This window comes from Bos mutus, chromosome 4, assembly GCF_027580195.1.
Source record: "Bos mutus isolate GX-2022 chromosome 4, NWIPB_WYAK_1.1, whole genome shotgun sequence".
Classification (NCBI taxonomy): domain Eukaryota; kingdom Metazoa; phylum Chordata; class Mammalia; order Artiodactyla; family Bovidae; genus Bos; species Bos mutus.
Window position 1 is genome coordinate 55,554,805 of NC_091620.1, and position 20,160 is coordinate 55,574,964.

Genomic DNA, 20,160 nt, shown 5'->3' on the forward strand with positions numbered 1-20,160 from the left:
AAATTTATGTTTAATTTTAAAAGAAACTATCAGACTTTTTTCTTGATTAGCTATACCATTCTACATTTCCATCAGCAATTTATGCAGGTTCTTGTTTCTCCACATTCTTGGTAACACCTGTTTTTACCTTTTTGATTATAGCATTTTAGTGGATGTACAGTAGTATTCCAGTGTGGTTTTGCTTTGTATTTCATACAGCGATTTTGAGCATTCTTTCATATGCTTGTTGGCTATTTGTATATCTTCTTGAGAAAAAGTCTGTTCGATTCCTTTGCCCAGTTTCTAACTGGGTAGAACTTTTTAATCTACTACTTACGTTACACATTATGTTTTGTGATAGCTCATTTTTTTCTTAGATGGCATTTCTCTAATTGTTATTTTTAAAGTAGTTGTAGTATTCTATCAATTTGGAAAAAATGTAATTTTCTGTTAATAGCAATTTTTGTTTTCTCAGGTCACACTGAAGAATCGAGTGGCATTGCAGAAGATCAAATTATCAATCTGTGTGCAACCACCTTTAGTAATAACTGGTGATCAGTTCACCTTTGAATTTATGGGTAAGTGTTTTCTTTTGGCTGAAAGTCTATCATGGTGTGAGGTTTTTTTAATTAATTTCTTTATTAGTAGATGTATTTCATGGCTATATTTCTTATCTGAATATATCAGGTATTTTCCTGAAATCAATGTGTTGTTTTGCTTATATTTCCTCTCTAAACATCAGTCATGGACATTCAATGAATGGCTGTTGAACCATAGTAATTACAGATTTTCAAGCAATTTTCTTAACTAAATGGACCTGCAATTGTACTTAATTACTATATTTTGGAAGAATTTTTTAATGGTGCTTCTCTAGTGAGCTATTTGTTGAGTCACTAGAAAGAATATTTATTGGCTTTGGAGTGTGGCCTGAATTTGAATTTTGGCTCTGACATTCAAGGGCTTCCCTTGTTGCTCAGCTGGTAAAGAATCCTGTCTGCAATGTGGGAGACCTGGGTTTGATCCCTGGATGCAGAAGATCCCCTGGAGAAGGGAAAGGCTACCCACTCCAATATTCTGGTCTAGAGAATTCCATGGACTATATAGTCCATAGGGTCGTGAACAGTCGGACACGACTGAGTGACTTTCACTTTCACTTTCTAACACTCAGTGTAACCGTGGGCAAACTGCTTTGGTAATTAGATGGAACCTCAGTTTTTTTTTTTTTTTTTAATCTTCAGAAAGGGGATAATGGTATCTGTCTTACAGAACTATTTTAATTTGAATTTAATCAGAAAATTGATTAGATTTAATTAGAAAATGAATCTGTGTATGATATTTGTAATAATGCTTAAAATAGTAGACAGTAATAAATGACAACTCTGTAAGATTTATTTGTATAGAGTCTGTCTTACCACTTACATCCAAGTTGTCATTAGTTCTGATAAAATGACTTCTGAATTGTCTTTCAACTCTTTTTCTGTTTTTCTTTATGCCACTGTTTAGATGGGAACCCTATGCTTTACCCATAAAAATCAAGACCATCTTTTTTTTTTTCTTTATATAACTAACCTTTACCTGAGTGCTTGGCAGATAGTGGAAACTCAATAAGTACTCATTGAATCAGTGAATGAGTGGTTAGTGGTTGAGGTAAACTTGTAGGTAGCATCTTTATCTGCAAAATTTTCACAGTACTTCCAAGTTGTCTTTCTAAAACATTCTGGATAATTAATGTTTTCCAGTTGAAAACTTTTTATAGCTCTCTAATACGTGTTGGAGGTCAAGTACATGAATATGGAAGGCTATGTACAATCTGCTAAGTTGCTACGGTTTTAGTTACATGCATATCCAGTTCCCCCTTTCATTTTCTCCTGCAGTCTGTGTTCTAGCCATGATAAAGCACTATTTCCCACTCCCAAATTCTCTTTCCCTTTGTGTACCTTTTTTTTTGTTCATCCTGCCTGTTTGTCTGAGTAAAGAGAGGCAGTGGTGTGGAATGGTGGATGCCCTTGTTCTGGAGTCAATTCCTACCTCTGTCTTAACTATATGACCTTGGGCAAGCTTTTTAGTCTCTGTCACCATTTTCCTCATGCACCAAAAATGGGGATAATAATAGTGACCACCATGTAGGGTTGTTGTGAGGATTAAATGAATTAATCTATGTAAGTGTTATGTAAAATGCTTAAGACAGTAGCTGGCATGCAGTGTATATCTAATTTCAGTTGTTGTTAATAATAATTGCCTAAAATTATGTAACATATTATTTTTACATTACTTATAGCACCAGAGATGACTAGAACTGTAGGCTTTTCTGTTTATCTCAAAGGAAGTTATTCACCACCTGAATTGGAAGGAAATGCTGTTGTTTCTTATTCCAGACCAACAGGTAAACATATAGTTCACATATTTATAAGCCTAATAATCACTTTTTTTAAATTATTGGAGTTGTGGGTTAAATGTTTAAGTGTTTAAGGTGGGAAAACACATTGTAAATATTATTAAAAGAAAAAATATTTACATAGTGTTAAATAAAAAATATCTGTCCAAGTTACTTTCATGTGTTATGAATAATTAGTGATAAGTCTATTCAGCTGATTTCTATATGTAATGTTTGATTATATCTTTCAGTTAATAGTGAATATTATGTTTTTTATTCTCACTAGAAGAATTTATCTAGTCAGACTTCACATATTTGAGCTAAACAGAAAAGCCTAGTCTGAATTAGTAAAAATCACCATATAGGTTACTCTAATATTAAGGCAGTCTTTAGAGTTTCAGACACTGCTTTAGTGATTAAATAAAACTCTTTAGTATCTTACATGTTAAAATACTTAAGAACAGGATCTGTATTATTTCAAGAAACTAATAGATAAAAAAGTTCTCTTTAGACCAGTAGAGATCCAGTTGTTGTAAATTTCAAGTTGGATTCAATTTTACAGTTTATTTGTGTTTTTGTATAGTGAATTTTTCATAGTAACAGTTTGACAATTAGTTGGTTGATAAATTATAGTCATTGCTTTTTTAAAAAAGTTTAAATGTAGTATAACATTCAGCAATGTTGCATTTGTGCTTTTAAGCATTTCTGTACAGTTGTCTTAGTTTAAAAAGCCTTAGAGATGCCATATTCATATTTTTTCTATTGATATCCACTTTGGTTACTTAGCAATATTTTTATGTAATTGTCACCCTACCTACTGTGCTAATGAGGCACCTTGGCAATGTTTTTAAAATTGTAGTTCTTATTTTGTCTCAGTGAATTTTCTGGTTTTTGCATTGACAACTCTATACTTGGAGGTGTTTTTTTTTTAATAACTTTAGTACATGTTTTCAAAATCTGTTTCATCTTTGTAAATAATTTTTAAATTATAAAAAATCATTTTTAGCCAAAAGTGACCACTTTAACCTTTTACCTATATTTTCAAAATATGAGGTAGTGTAAATATTTTATGTTTAAGCAGCTTTGAGAAAGCTGGCTTCAGAAAGAAATACAAGACTTCGGTAAGGAATCAAGAAATGATGGACATTTTAGTTGGATATTTCTGAAAAGAACATTGAAATGTTCAGTGAGTTGTGAAATAAAAAATAGGACATGTTAGCTAAAATCTCTAGATAATTTATCATTAATTGGACATCTCATTATACTTATTATCTTTATAATACTGTAAAGCTTATTATACTTTTTATCTTTGTTACTCCTTGAAAATATAGTTGTAGAAATTGTTGATGCCTTAATTCAACTAATTATTTCATTTATCTTTAAGGAAAAGTAGTTGAAAATAAATTTAAAATAAATAAATGGAATACCTAACAAGTAGACAAAAGCTTAAAACTACGCTATAAAGTTATTAAGTCATTTGGTGAGCTTATGGTTGCACATACCATTTTTAGCTATTATGCTTTTGTATAGATGGAATTTGAAAGATTATAAACTATTACTAAAACAAAGAGCATAGATAATAATTGGCTGAAAGCTAATTAGAAATTAAAGTAAAAACAAGTCTATAAAAGTAAAAGAATACCAAGACAAGCTGGAAAAAAAGACATTGTTCCATAATAATATCTACTAATTAAAGTTATAATATAAGCAAGGCTAACTGGAAATATTAATTATATGTATTTGCCTTTAGCTTATTTTCTTCCCCCAAAATTCATGTAATGCTCTTGATGTTATTTACATATTGAATATGGTTTGTTTTTGGTTAGATCATATATCTTTACCTCTTTTTGCCACATTTATACTAGAATAACACCCTCTCATGGACTTGTGAGAGTGGAAGAACAAATATATTATTAGATTCCAGCTATTCATATTATATTCTTCAACTGTGAATTGGCTTATATTTATTGGAGGGCCATTTATGTCATTTGTATGAATCTTTAAAGTTTTAATTTATATTTTAAGCAGATGAGCATTAAATTTGTGCTGTAATTTTATGACATAATTTGTTGTATTCTTTCTCCCCTATCCCTTTTTGCATTGCCTCTGATGGATAGAGCGAAATCCTGATGGTAAGTGAAAAGATAATTTAGAACAAAATGAATTTCAGAAGTGAAATTTGATTAGTAATTGAATTGTGGTATTATCCTTTGAATGAATTCTTTTTATGGACTGCTGTTTTGACTCTAGCAACCTCTTTAGGGTGATTCAGTGCCTTAATTTGGCTATGGAGAAGACAATAGATATTTCCGTAATAGATACTTGTCATTCATTATTAGTTGTTTCAGAGTCATGAGAAACAATGAAACTTCATGACTTTTTGAACAAAACCTAAGCTGTCATTGACTACTTATGTCTGTAAGTTACTCCTGATTTGCCTGTATGCTCTGTTATCTTAGTTTACTTAAAAAGAGTAAGGAAAACAATTCTGAATTCTAAATTGTCTGATTCTGTATACCCCCAAAGATTCACCTCTTTCTCTGATCAGAATGCCATGTGTACTCAGTCTGTGGGCCTATTCCTTGTTTTGTTTAGAATTTGTAGGGAAATATTATCAAGAATCTGACCCCTTGAACTTGCCTGGGTCAGTGTTGTCACTTTTTGTCTTCTCCAAATCCTTTGTTTATGACTTTGCTATAATACTTATCATAATATGAATTTCTTTGTTCCTTAGGTCTCCCTAGTAGATTTCTGAGCTCTTTGAGAGCAGGGTTCAAGTCCCTGAATTGTGCAGTATTCTGATTATATGGGAGGCACTCTAAAAGTATCTTCTACTTTGATTATTTTTCTTTCTAGACACAGACTTAATGGGATGGTATGTCTTAGTTTATTAGTCATTTTAAGATTAATATTTGATAATATTAATTGGTAATATTAGATAAATAAAATACTTAATGGCCTTGCTGCTGCTGCTGCTGCTAAGTCGCTTCAGTCGTGTCCGACTCTGTGTGACCCCATAGACGGTAGCCCAGCAGGCTCCTCTTTCCATGGGATTCTCTAGGCAAGAACACTGGAGTGGGGTGCCATTTCCTTATCCAATGCATGAAAGTGAAAAGTGAAAGTGAAGTCGCACAGTCGTGTCCGACCTTCGTGACCCCATGGACTGCAGCCTACTAGGCTCCTCTGTCCATGGGACTTTCCAGGCAGGAGTACTGGAGTGGGGTGCCATGGCCTTAATTACTCATGTAGTTGTGGTGGTACCAACAACCTGAATTGCATAGTGTCTGGAAGATGAAAATATATTTATATGAGAAATATTTTAACAGAAATAAGCTTTTAGCTTACATAAAGTGTACTTGTCAAATTAGAGTTTGGGTTATTAAAAATATTAATAATGAATATTTACATTTTACTTTGCAAGATTGCATGTAACTGATAAGATTTTGCAATAACTTTTAGAAAATTCTGTATTATTATTTAAATTATTTGTTTTGAGTTAAAAAAAATCTGTAAAGGTTATTATTGAAAGTAATTTATTCCCTTTATTCAGATCAAACTATGAGAAAAAAATCACAATATATGGAAATTTTAGTATTTCAGTGCAAAGCTAAAGGCAGTTTGAATAATCTCTTATGCTATATTTAAAAATTTTAATTAAGCTTCAGGAGTAGAGTTGAAATATTCAGCTTCACCTAGTATGCAAAAAAATAATATGTTGCCACTTAGATCTTACTTATACACAAAGCTTCACATTTCAAAGACTGTTCCATTTTATTGACCTGATCTGTTCAGACTGTATTGCAGATAAGCAGTCCTGCTTTTACTTGTGGAAAAAGAGAAGCAAATGAGGTTTTATGTTGTCCCATAAGAGTTAGTCTCCATTATTTCTGCATTAGAGTTACATGACATGGGCAGTGTAAAACATGACTGCAGATGGAGCACAGTACGTAGCCAGACATAACAGGAAGGGATCAAGGAAGTTCTGGCTACCAGACTTTGCTACTGCTTCGGGCCCCTTGTTTTCAATACGAAATGACTCTAGCAGGTCCCTGGAAAGAGTTCTAAAGGCATTATATAGATGTGTAATATATAGTTATTCTACTCTGGTATATAAGTTCTTTTTCCTTTTTTTTTAAAGCACATTTTGGCTTCCCTCTTGACAGTGATACTGGTCTCTTGGGTGTGCCAGGGGTAATTAGAATTCTCTTTCTGGAAAAACTGTTCTGTCAGGAGTGATTTTGATGTGAATTTTGTCTGTAAGTGTTAAATAATTTTGTGATTAATCGCACCATAGTAATTGTGACTGTCCATTTCCTCTAGTAAGCTAGCAGGGGAAGTGTTTGAAGGAGAGGTGATTATATTTGTTAAAAAACTGTAGAACAAAGTCAGTCTGATGACTGAGTAGGCCAATATTTGCGTATTACAAATGACCAAATTTTCTTCTCTCTCAGCATTATACTCAGAGAGTTGAATAAGCCAAATAGCCTATTTTGCCAACAAAATATTGCTGATGGTAGACAATTAGGGCAAGTTAGGCTCTTTCAGTACTTTGGCCACCTCATGCGAAGAGTTGACTCATTGGAAAAGACTCTGATGCTGGGAGGGATTGGGGGCAGGAGGAGAAGGGGACGACAGAGGATGAGATGGCTGGATGGCATCACTGACTTGATGGACGTGAGTCTGAGTGAACTCTGGGAGTTGGTGATGGACAGGGAAGCCTGGCGTGCTGCGATTCATGGGGTCGCAAAGAGTCAGACACGACTGAGCGACTGAACTGAACTGAGGCTCTTTCAACTAAGCTGAAAGCTACCCTACTAGCAACTTTGGAAAGTCTTCAAATACATATAATTTTTTTCTTTCCTTATTTTAGATACACATATGCATACCCTCACACATACCTCTACACATCTCTGGCTTCAGGTTTAGGTACAATTATAGCCTGAAGATTAATTGGTAGGCTATTTTACATTTCAAGTTTCTTAAGAAAATGTAAACCTCAGTAGAAATGTGCCTCTGATAAACCCCATGTTTAAATACTAGACATTATATTTTGAAATGTTTAGGTTTTAATTTGATGGGAAGTATTCTAAAATACTGGCTTTGTAATTTTTATTTTTAAAGATTTGGTTTCCTTAAACTTATTTCTAAAGGATTTCATATACTTTTTTTCTTCCCTAATGGTAAAACTTCTCAAGCTGCCATCATTTAAAAAATAGCCATAATCATTTTATTAAGTATGTGTCATCATTTTTCAAAATAATGTTTTCCAAATGTCCTATGAAACAGGTTTACAATTCTTGGAGAGAAAAGAAATTCTGGAGAGGTTCTACAAATCTTAGCAACTGCTGACCATTGCCCTAGTGTGTGATATTGTCATTAACTGACTTAACTGAACTGTGAATTGAGTTACAATGTATTACCCTTTTTGGGTTTATTAGTGCTTGCAATCCATTTGTTTCAATTTCTGAAAACATGTATATACCACTAGTTTTTTTAGCTCTGGGTTCTTGGAGATTTAGGGCAATAATCTTCAAATATATATAAGTAATGTAAAGCTAGCGTTGATCATGATTAATTTTGTTTTACCACAAATTCAGTCAGTACCTGGTCCAAGTGAAGCTGAGCCACAGTTTTAGCAGTATAATTTTAAAAGAGTGTTTACAGCTAAATTTTATTTGAACAATTAGCTCAGACTTGGTTGAAAGTACATAGATGATAGCTTCTCTTTGTGCATGTACAGAATTGTCAGAGATGAAGTGTTTTTTTCCCCCGTTATTCTATTCATTTAAAATGAAGGAAATGGAAATAGGCTTCAGTTTCCTGGTTCTTTCCAGATTGCATCTATTAATTGAGGCTGTAATTTATATATTGTAGAGGAAGCATATTAGTAGGTATATTTTCATAATTTGGGGATGTATGGAATATATGAAGTTGGAAAGAATAATACTTTGTGATATTTTTTTATGGTGATATTGATAGTTGTGGTTTGAGCAGTAGCTTAGATCATGTTACCATAATATTTTGAGTCAAAACATTTCATCACTGTTAAGTACAAATACATATGCCTCTAAAACCTCACAAAATGTCAGGAAATAATACCCTGGGACTTTTCTGAAGAGACACCAGTTATAATTTGCATCTAGGATTCCAGGAGAAGTGAATTTAACATCTGTTCGTTATGAGCAAAAAATGAGCTATGTAAAATTTGATGGATAATAGATTATATTGAAGAGAATGACAAATATGCTCCACATGCTCTGAAAAAGTATTTAATTGACCTCATATATCAGTATGTTTGCCATTTTTGATGATATCTCACTGTCCTTGTGAATAAGTAGTACTGAAAAGCATACTCCCAGCTTGGTTGTAGAATAAACCACACAACTCCAATTGGCATTAACAGAATGTATTGCTAATTCTAGGAATCCTACCTTGGGATCATGTCTCCAAAATTTCCTTCTTCTGCTTTCCTATTTTTAAGCTGAGCCTAGTTTGCTTTGGTTTCAGTTTCATTTTTTATAAAAATATTAAAAGGAATGGCTTTTAAAACTTTAAATTCTTATATAAAAATCTTCATTGTTATTTATTCATGAAATTGCCTATTTCAATATGCCTCTATACTTTCTGAAAAAATTTGAGAATTGAGTGACTGTGTAAACCTTTCAGAATACTGTTTAAAAGTGATATGTAAAGTTAAATGAATTGGGAAAAATTTATTTGTATGAAAGTAATATTCTTAATTGGATATGTAAAATGACATGAAGTTTATTAGAACTTCAGTAGGACAAATTCTGCTTTCATGCTCATAATTTATTGCAAATTGTTAATTGTACTTTGAATATTTAGTAAATAAAAAAGCTAAAGATTAAAAGATTGGGGAGATAGAGAAATGATTAGATATGGTCATACAGAGTATTCCTGATATAAACTTCATATTCTTTGCTCATTTTAGCTGATAGTCTTGGATTAGGACTAGAGCTTTGACAGTCTTAAAGACAGTTTAGTAATTGAATATAACTGCATATAATGTTTTATATAACATTCAACTGTGAATTTTTTAAAATGATATTATTATTAAAGGCAGAGCTTACACTTATGCTCCTTTTTAAGATTTTATTTTTGCCTTGTACCTTTGGATAATAATGTAAATACATAAATTATGATAATGCTTTCCAGTTATTTCAGTTGTGCTAGATGAAATGGTCAGGTAGCAAACATTTAAACTAAGATATGTTGCTATCATGTAGTACAATTAGGGAAGTAATACAGTTTTTTTCTTATTTGTCAAATTTATGAGTATATATTTCTCTCTTTTTAATTTCAGGCATTCCTCGAGTTAGCCAATGTAAGTTTAGACTTCCCCTGAAATTAGTCTGCTTACCAGGCCAGCCTTCAAAAACTGCAAGCCACAAACTAACTATTGATACCAACAAATCTCCAGTCAGCCTTCTCAGTCTCTTTCCAGGTAGGACTTTTGAAGTAACATGCCTGTAACATCAGAAATGTTAAGAATTTAGAATGGAATCCTTCATCAACAGGTAATGATAGGGTAATTATCAGATAATTGTTAAGTCAGAATATAAAAATACCTCAAGGGTTTTTTCCTCTTGTTTGCCTGTTCAAAGGCGAATGGGTTATATCAACAAGGTAATAAAGTGTACCTTTTAAGTTTGATTAGAATTATTATAATCATTATTTTGCTTCAGAATACAGAAATGAAAACATCAAATGTTTCTTTTTAGACCGTGGGATTTTTTGGCTTGGAATGTAAATATTTATTATTCATCTTTACCGTAGGTTTTTGAATATATCCTTTTCTAAGCATATAAATATTTATTATTCATCTTCATTGTAGGTTTTTAGAGATGTACCTTTTAAAAGTATATTCTTATGCCTCTGAAAAGTAATCTCTTAAGTAGGTGTTTGTGATTCCGCTGTCTTCAGCAGTTGAAAGGGACAGTGTTCATTCTCTGCCTCTGATGTTTTAGAAGGGGTTTCATGTATAAAGCTTGAATATCACAGTGAACATTTGGGGTAATTTGGGAATCTGTGACTTTCTCCAGGTGTTGGTTTTTCTTTTTTGAGTAAGTTAGAAAAGAGAGAAACACTGATTGGATCAAACATCTGTAGTTGCCAGGGTTTCTAATGTGTCATATCTATTAACTTTCTCGGTGATGAGGTGGAATTAAAAAAATATCTGGGAATTAAATCAACCCTTTTAAATCCATCATTAAAATTCAGCACTGTTGACTGTAAGATGCATCTTCACCCTTGCATTAGTGGATAGGATTTAGAATACAAAGTATTTCCCACAAGGTTTAGAAATTTATGGTAAGTCAACTTTTGTGTTATTAACTACTTAAAGTGATTAACATTTACTTTTCATTAATTTGAAGTCTTTTTAAAAAGCTTTATTTATATATAACTATGAAAATCTCCAAGATGCTCTTTATTACACTTAATCTATTCTTTAGTTCAAATGAATTTGAGTGAATGAGCATGTGTGTGTGTGCTTGTGTGTCTGTAGTTAACGAGTAGTTGTGTGCCTTTTGGTTTCTTATTCCCTTCCCTTCTCTCTCTCCTAGTCAATTTTCTTGTAACAAATTTGGATTATAAAAAGGGAAGAGTCACTGCTTTTGTAGCATCTTATACAAACATACTAGTTCCTTGGTCTCCTATCCTGACAATATAAATTGTATGTGCTGCATGCTAAATTTATTAATATCTTTGAAAAATGTTTAAGACTGGCTTCTGAGTGGTCAATCTTTACTGTAGATGGCTGAAACCCATAGAGATTAAATAAGAATGCATGCTTTTGACCAGAGAAGGAATCTCTGTAAGCTCTGGTTGGGTAGAAGTACTAAGGAAATCTTAAATAACTCATTCATTTCTGTCCTGATTCTGGACTTAGTTGTTTTGATGTATCGTAGGTTCATCAGCATATATTTGCATTTTATTCATTTTAACAATGGGACTCAATGACAAATTTTTTAAAATTTCCCCTAAGATTCAGTTTATGAATACAGTGTGTTCTCTTTTGAATTTCCAGATTTGTATTCATATTAAACATACTGGAATCCTGTAATTATTTAACATAAATGCTCTTGCTACTTTTTTACTTTCTATAATATATTCATTCTTGCTATATGTGACTTTTATATGTTAATATTAAAGTTGCTATTGCAAATTTATTTTCTAATGGAAATAAATGAATGCTCTTCATGGAGAAGGAATAAAACAACTTTTAGTCTACATCTCTTCCTATTTGTTTATTTCAGCACTTTTTTGTATATTTAAAATAGCTTTAATTTTTCTGGTTACAAAAGATTTCTGAAATTTAGCAATGGATAACCAAGAAGAAAAACACAAAAGTTACTGATAATTCTACAACCCAGCAGTTTCTACTTATATTTCATTACATTTCCCTACTCTTTTAAAAAATATTTTCTCTAAGCATTTCATCCCACCAAAGAATATTACTTTGCATATTGTTATGAAATACCTTTCTATGTAATTAGATTTTTATTTTATGATTTTTAATAATTATATGCTAGTCTATCATAAATCTGTCTGTAAAATCATTTGCCCAGCATTATAGTTTTCAACATTTATGTTGTTTTCAGTTTATTAATACTATAAATATATTACATCAGTGATTCTCTTAATTTATTATTATTTCTTTGATGAATATCTAAAAGCAGAATTACAGAGTCCAACAAAGGGTGATATTTTTAAAGCTTTTGAAACATAATGTGAAATTGACTTTCTGAAGGGCCATACTAGTTAACTTTATCAACAGTGTTTGAATGGAGGTATCTAGGGCCCCAAATCCTGGCTAGTAGAGAATATTCTAATTATAAAAAAACCTTTAATATGCTTAATGGCTATACAGAAAATATTTACATACATACATATATATAAATAATTGGGTGATTTGGGCTAAATGTGATTTAAGCAAGATAATATAAATTTCTTGATCTCGATTAAAGAGGTCCAGAAGTGGGTATGAAAGCTGGTATGATGGTTTGTGAATATTATCAAAGACCCAGTTTTGTTTTCTCTTTGAAATGTGCATTCTCTAGTATGTTGGCTTCTTCCATGGCAATAAGATAGCTGCTTTGGATTTGTTGTTCAGTTGCTAAGTCACGTCCAATTCTTTGCAACCTCATGGATTGCAGCAAGTCAGGCTTCCCTGTCCTTCATTATCTCCTGGAGTTTTTCAAATTCATGTCCATTGAGTCAGTGATGCTATCTAACTGTCTCAACCTCTGCTGCTCTTGTCTTCAATCTTTCCCAGCATCAGGATCTTTTCCAATGAGTTGGCTCTTCGGATCAGGTGGGCAAAGTGTTGGAGCTTAGCTTCAGCATCAGTCTTTCCAATGAATATTCAAGGTTGATTTCCTTTAGGATTGACTGGTTTGATCTCTTTGCTGTCCAGGGGACTCTCAAGAGTCCTCTCTAGCATCACAATTCAAAAGCATCAATTTTTAGGCGCTCAACCTTTCTTTATATGGTCCATCTCTCAAAGTGGCAACTCACTCCAGTACTCTTGCTGGAAAATCCCACGGATGGAAGAGGGTGGTGGGCTACAGTCCATGGGGCTACAAAGAGTCGGACATGACTGAGTGACTTCACTTCCACTTTCACTCACATCCATACATGCCTACTGGGAAAACCATAGCTTTGACTATACCAACCTTTGTTGGCAAAGTGATGTCTTTCCTTTTTAATATGCTGTCTAGGTTTGTCATTACTTTCCTTCCAGGGAGCAAGTGTCTTTTAATTTCATGGCTGCAGTAACTTTCCACAGTGATTTTGGAGCCCAAGAAAATCAAATCTGTCACTGCTTCCACTTTTTCCCCTTCTATCTGCCATGAAGCGATGGGACTGGATGCCATGATCTTAGTTTTTTGAATGCTGAGTTTTAAGTCAGCTTTTTCACTCTCTTTTCACTCTCATCAAGAGGCTCTGTTTTCCCTCCTCACTTTCTGCCATTAGAGTGCTTTAGCTTAAGTCATCTAACTACAAGGCAGGAAGTAGAGGAAAGAGATAACTATGGTAATAACTTTTATCAGAAAGGCATGTTTCCATAAAGTTCATAGGAGATTTCTACTTATGGCTTAGTAGCCATAATATTGTCACATGGTCTCTTCTACAGTAAAGGGAGCTGAGAACTAATGTAGATGGGCTAAGAAAAAGGAGTTGGGAATAGATGTGAAGTTAGCTGACATTCAGTGTGCGTCATGATACCAGAAATTTTACAGAAAAATTTTACTTAAATGTTATACCAAATAGCATGCTATTGTAGCAGTCTTTTATGGTACTCAAATATATGGCTATCTTTGTGAATAAATTTGTATTTTAATATCAACGTAATATTCTATTGTTTCCCTGGTGGTTCAGATGGTAAAGAATCTGCCTGCAATGCAGGTGATGTGGGTTCAATCCCTGAGTTGAGAAGATCCCCTGGAGAAGGGCAGGGCAAACTACTCCAGGATTCTTGCCTGGAGAATTCCATGGACAGAGGAGCCTGGTGGGCTACAGTCTATAGGGTCACATAGAGTCAGAAACGACTGAGCATCTTTCACTTTCTGTTGTTTGGAGGTACCATGTACATAGCTTTTTTGTACTTCTCTGTTTTTCTTTGGAGGAATTTTTTGAGGATAAATGGCTGAGTTAAAGGATATGCACTTTTGAAAACTGTATTCAAATACCAAAGTTACTTCCAGAATAATTATATGAAGTCACACACTCAACATCGGGGTTTGTACTGAGTAGCAGCTGGATTTAAATCTTAAAATTTTTGACATGGGTATGTGAAAAGTGGCATCTCTTTTTAAAATTTGCATTTCTAAATTATTTGTTAGCATAGAAATTTTGTAATTTTTATTAATTACTTGTACTCTTTTAACATATAAAGTTTTTTAGGTTGTAAAATTTATTTTAAAGTTTCATTTCATTTTTTTTTTTTAGTTTCAAATTTTCATGTTGTGCTTAAAATGATCTTTATTTTAAGATTATAAAATATTTGCTTATCTTTCTTCTGGTACATTTTAATACCTTCTTTAATTCACAAACAGTTTCAGTGTATTTTTTTTCTTTTATAAAAAGCAACTTGATTAGAGTATAACTTATGTACATGTACACATCGGTAAGTTTTGGTGTTTACGTATACCTTTGAAACCATCCCTACAATCATGATGCTGAAAGTATCCATCACCCCAAAGAGTTTCTTTGTTCTGCTTTGTTAGCCTTTCCCCTCCACCCCCAGGCAACACTTGTTTTCTTTCTGTCACTATAGATAAGTTTGTATTTTCTAAAATTTTGTAAAATGGAAATACTCGGTATGTACTCTTTTTTGGTCTCCCTTATCAGATTATGTGATTTGCAAATATTTCCTCCCAGTCTGTGGTGTATATTTTCATTCTTTTAACAATGTCTTTGGAAGAGCAGAAATTCTTAATTTTGCTAAAGCCCAACCTATCAGTTTTTTTTCTTTTATGGATCATGATTTTAATGTTATATCTAAAAAATTTTTGCCCAACTCAAGGTTACAAATTTTTTCTCATATGTTTTTTCTACAAGTTTTCTAGTTTCATGTTTTGCATTTAGGGATATTATTTATTTTGAGTTGATATGTGTGTATGGTGTGAGATAGGGATAAAATTCCTGTTTTTGCATGTAAATATCTAATGTGCCAGTACTGCTTTTGAAAAGCCTATCGTCTTGCACTGAATAGTCTTTGAAAAGTTGTTGAAAATCCTCTGACTATACATCATAAGACTATATAAATAATTGGAATGTATATATATATTTCTGCTCATTTTGTTCCATTTATCTATCTTTGTCCATCATTATTTCTATATACCAAATAGTGTCTCGGGGTTTCGTAGGTGGCGCTATGTAGGAGATGTAAGAGACGAGGCCTAGTTCAATCCCTGGGTCAGGAAGATCCCCTGGAAGAGGGCAGGGCAACCCACTCCAATATTCTTGCCTGGAGAATCTCATGGATGGAGGATCCTGGTAGGCTACAGTCCATAGGGCCACAAAAAGTTGGACACAACTGAAGCAACTTAGCACACATAAAATAGTGTCTTAATTACTATTTATAAGTCTAGAAATCAGGTAATGTAATTTATCCAACTTAATTTTTTTTCCAAAGTTGTCTTTGAAACTTTGATCAGTTACATTTTCACATGAATCTTAGAATCAGCTTATCAATTAAAAAAATGCCTTGGGATTTTGCTTAGAATTGGAATTGCCTTAATTCTTTAGATCAGTTTGGAGAGAAACAATATCTGAACAATATTGAACATGGTAAAATTTGGTCCACTTATCCTAGTTTCTTAAGATGAAAATAGAGACCTTCAGTTATTTAGGGCTTATTTTATATTTCTCACTAAGAGTGTTTGTTTTCAATGTACCTATCTTACAAATCTTAAGCAGATTTATCCTTAAGTATTTAATATATTTTTATGCATTTGCAAATTGTATTTTATTTCAATTTCAAATTGTTCCTTCCTAGTACATAGAAATACAGTTGGTTTTTGTATATTGATCTTGTATCATGCTACACTGTTAAACCATGTATTGTTTTGTTAAACCTTTTTTTTAAAACAAAGATTCAATCAGATTTTCTCTATAGAGGATCATGTCATCTGCAAGTGAAAACACTTTTATTCTTGCTTTCCAATCTGGAGATTCAGTTTACTGTTTGCTTGCCTTTTTTTTTTTTTAACCTGGGCTAGAACCTCTGGGATGATGTTGAATAGAAATTGTGAGAGCAAACATTTGGTCTTTAAGCATTAAATATGTTCTATTAATAGCTGTAAATATTTTGTAGTTCTCCTTTACCAGCTTAAGCCCCCTTGTGGCTCAGACGGTAAAGAGTCTGCCTGCAATGCAGGAGACCCGGGTTCGATCCCTGGGTTGGGAAGATCCCCTGGAGAAGGAAATGGCAATCCACTCCAGTAATCTTGCCTGGAAAATCCCATGGATAGAGGAGCCTGGCAGGTACAGTCCATGGGGTCGCAAAGAGTTGGACATGACTGAGCGACTTCACTTTCACTTTTTACCAGCTTGAGGAAGTTCTCTTTTATACCAGGGTTGCTGTGAGTTTCATCAGGAATAGATATTTAAGTTTTTCAACGCTTTTTTGATATCATTTGAAATATTTTATGTCATTTTTTTCTTTAGTCTGTTAATAGGTGGATTACATTGATTAATTTTTGAATAGTAGCCCAACTGTGCATTCTTGAGATAAGCCACATTTGATCATGATGTAGTTTTCTTTCAATAGGCTGTTGGATTAATTTGTTAAACTTTAGTTTATAATTTTTACATTTGTATTTATAAAGGATATTGATATGTAATTTTGCTTCCTTATGAGTTATTAATGTGGAGTTAATGGAATGAATTGGGAAATATTTACCTCTCTTCAATTTTTTTTTGAAAAGTGTGCTGAATTGGTTTTATTTATTGCTTAAATATTTGGAAGAATTCACCAGGGAAGTTTTCCAGACCTAGAGTTTTGTGTATGGGAAAGCTTTTAAATTACAAATTCAGTTTCTTCAAAAGATATAGGACTGTTCATGTTACTTATTTTTTATTGAGTATACTTTGCTGGTTTCTTTCTTTCAGAAAATATGTGCATTTCATCTGAGTTGTTGAATTGATTGGCATAAGGTTGTTGATAACATTTTCTTATCCTTTTAACATTTGTAGAATCTGGAGTGAAGACAACTCACTCATTACTCATACTGGTAATTTGTGTTTTTTCTCTTTTTTTTTCTCCTGATCTGTTGACTAGAGGTGTATCGATTTTATCTCTTTCTGAAAAACCAGCTTTTGGTTTCATTTATTTCATACTTTTATTTTTTGTTTTCTGTTCTTTTTAATTTCTCTGATTTTCTTCTGCTTGCTTTGGGTTTAATTTTCTTTTTCTAGTTCTTTAAGGTGAAAGCAGAGACCATTCTTTTTAATGTAGTTGGTTAATGCTATAAAATTTCTTCTAACTATTGCTTTAGCTGCATCCTACAATTATCAAATATTATATTTTTAATTTTCATTCTATATAAAATACTTTAAAATTTCTCCTTTTGTTTCTTTTTTTGACCCTGGGGTTGTTTAGAAGTATGGTCTATAGTTTTGAAACTTTTGGGGATTTTCCATAGAACTTTTGTTATTCATTTGGAATTCAACTTCACTGTGGTAGGAGAACATACTTTGTATGACTTGAATTCTTTTAAATTCATTGAGACTTATTTAGCGCCCCCAAACTAGGACAGTTTTTGTGAATATTCTACGAGCATTTGAAAATAATGGTTTTCTGCTATTGTAGGGTGGGATCTTATGAAATGTCAGTTAAGACAAGTTTTCTGATAGTGTTTTTAATCTTCTATATCCTTACTGATTTTCGGTTTACATGTGTCAATTATTTAGAGTAGAGTATTGAAGTCTTCAATTACAATTTGTTTATTTCTCTCTCTCTCTCTCTTTTTTTGCATATCTGAAATTTTTGCTTCATATATTTTAAAGTTCTGTTTTAGACACATAAAAGTTTAGGATTATAATGTTGTCTTGATTATTATGAAATAACCTCTGTCTTTGTTAATATTCTTTGCTCTAAAATCTACTTTTATAATGTGAATATAGCTATTCCAACTTTCTTTTGCCTAGGGTTACAATGGTATATATATATTCCCTCTTTCACCTTTAAGTTGTTTACATCTTTATGTTTAAAGTGGACTTCTTATAGGTAGCATATAATTGAGTCTTGGCTTTTTTTAATGCAATCCAATATTATCTGTCTTTTAATTGGGGTGTTTAGACCATTTATTTTTAATGTGATTATTGAGATCATTGGTTTTAAATGGATTAGTATTCTGTTGCATACTCAAAGAGGACTCTGCAGATTTCTGGAGTTTTTTCGCTGTAGTGCTAATCCTCTCTCTGTCTTGAGAACTTCTGCCACTTTGGCCTTTCCAGGTTTTCAACTCTTATCACCTCAACTCAGAAAGAATGCTGTGTTGCTCTTGGGCTCCCCTTCCGCATGTTGCGGCTTGGAAATTTTCTCTAGGTGGTAAACCGGGGCAAACATAGGACTCGTTTTGTTTCTTGTTTGTCAGAGATGACTGTTGTTCATTTGCTAATTTCTAATGTCTTGAAAAATGGTTTGGTTATTTTATACCCATTTTTCAATTGTTTGTGATGGGAGGGTAAATTTGGCCCCAGTTTTCCAGGACTGATCATTTTGGCCACAGTACTTCATGAATGGTGGTATATACTTTCAGCAGTGGGTAAATAATATGTTTGTCTCTTTTTTGTGTGATTGTAATAGCTACTGATAGTCAATACCCAGATCCATTCATTCACTGGAAGTTGAAAAATGATGGCTTTCAGGCTTTCTTCAATTTTTTAGCTGGTGTATTTATGTACAAAGAATGTTTCCCTTATTTACCATTGCTTATGTGGTACAGTTCAATAGGGTCATTAGGGTAAGTACTTGATTCCTTGCCTTTGTTAGTGATTTTTAAAATGCTCAGTTGATTCTCTAGAATTCTTCAGTAGTGAGCATTTGGCTTTTCTCTTTTGTTTTTAGTGTAAATATCAACACATGCTTTTAAATATATTTGATGTGTTTTACTCCATTGCAATTATTATCTTTTTTGATACTCAAATATTTTCATCTCTGGCCAGTGGTAGTCTCTTTAAGATGGCTCTTACGTCCTTTTCATATAGCTCTCTAGTCCCTGATAGCTTTTTTCTGGTGTGACAGATATTCTAGGTTCATCTTGTGCATTTCCTGCCTCAGACTTAGAATGAACTAGTAGAAGAAAGGAAATGAAATGATTTTAGCATGTTCTTATGAGGCAGAAATTTTAACAATTGGAAGCAACTGTGGAAGTTAATATAGTCCACACACGGACTTCAGACTCCACTAGTGCCGTAAAAAGTACTCATCATCAACTAAGCTTCCTATTTTAAATATTAAGTGTTTGCCTTGTGTCTCTGTAAGGTGATGTTTTTTCTTTTCTTTGTAGGCTTTGCCAAGCAGTCAGAAGATGATCAGGTGAATGTAATGGGTTTTCGCTTCTTAGGAGGGTCCCAAGTTACACTTCTTGCTTCCAAAACCTCTCGTAAGTAAAGCCATGATATATTGCTTTTGAAAACTTCTATTAAGAACACTACATTACAGATCATTGCCACATCAAGGATTTCTATAAGAGGGATGTTAGATATTGAAAACTAAGAGCCATTATATTAGTCATGAAGATAGGGTCCTGTTTTATTAGAGATACATAACTTTGGTTTTGGGGATGAGGAGGGTTTGAGAGAGGAATTTAAAGAACTGAAAAATGTTTCTGAGATAGGTGTATGGTAAACTAGATTTTAGGAGTTACTAGAAATTGGAGTTAAATTTTTTGTGTGTACATATTCTTATAGCCTCCTTTTGGACATTGGCAAAGATGAAAGTGAATAACTTTTGTTGAGATTAATCTCAATAGAATGAAAAGTGCTAATTGTATAATCAAGTTTGAATTTCAGATAAATATTTGCTTTATTGATTTGTTTGCTTCATATGAGAATAGTTGTTGAAACTACTCAATGTACAACCGATTTCTGTGTATGTAGATAATGAAGCTACTAAGCGCACTGGGTTTTATACCCTTTCTTGGAAATAAATTATTAAGAGAGGAAGTTTTCAACAAATTTTAGGTACACTAAGGATATCAGGGGAAATGGATACATACATATATATATATATATATATCATTCATTCATATATATATAAAGTCTGGCTGAGT

General features: G+C 32.8%; 1 protein-coding gene across 2 annotated transcripts in view; it reads left to right on the top strand.

Moving 5' to 3' along the window:
- Nucleotides 1–20,160, top strand: part of BBS9 (Bardet-Biedl syndrome 9) — a 480,327-nt gene that overhangs the window by 210,670 nt on the left and 249,497 nt on the right. For both annotated transcript variants that reach the window (XM_070369516.1, XM_005889113.2), the window contains 5 exons: nucleotides 455–557; nucleotides 2,258–2,362; nucleotides 4,471–4,485; nucleotides 9,678–9,818; nucleotides 19,396–19,491. In XM_070369516.1, coding sequence (XP_070225617.1) covers nucleotides 455–557; nucleotides 2,258–2,362; nucleotides 4,471–4,485; nucleotides 9,678–9,818; nucleotides 19,396–19,491 — 460 coding nt within the window. The remainder of the gene's footprint in view (nucleotides 1–454; nucleotides 558–2,257; nucleotides 2,363–4,470; nucleotides 4,486–9,677; nucleotides 9,819–19,395; nucleotides 19,492–20,160) is intronic.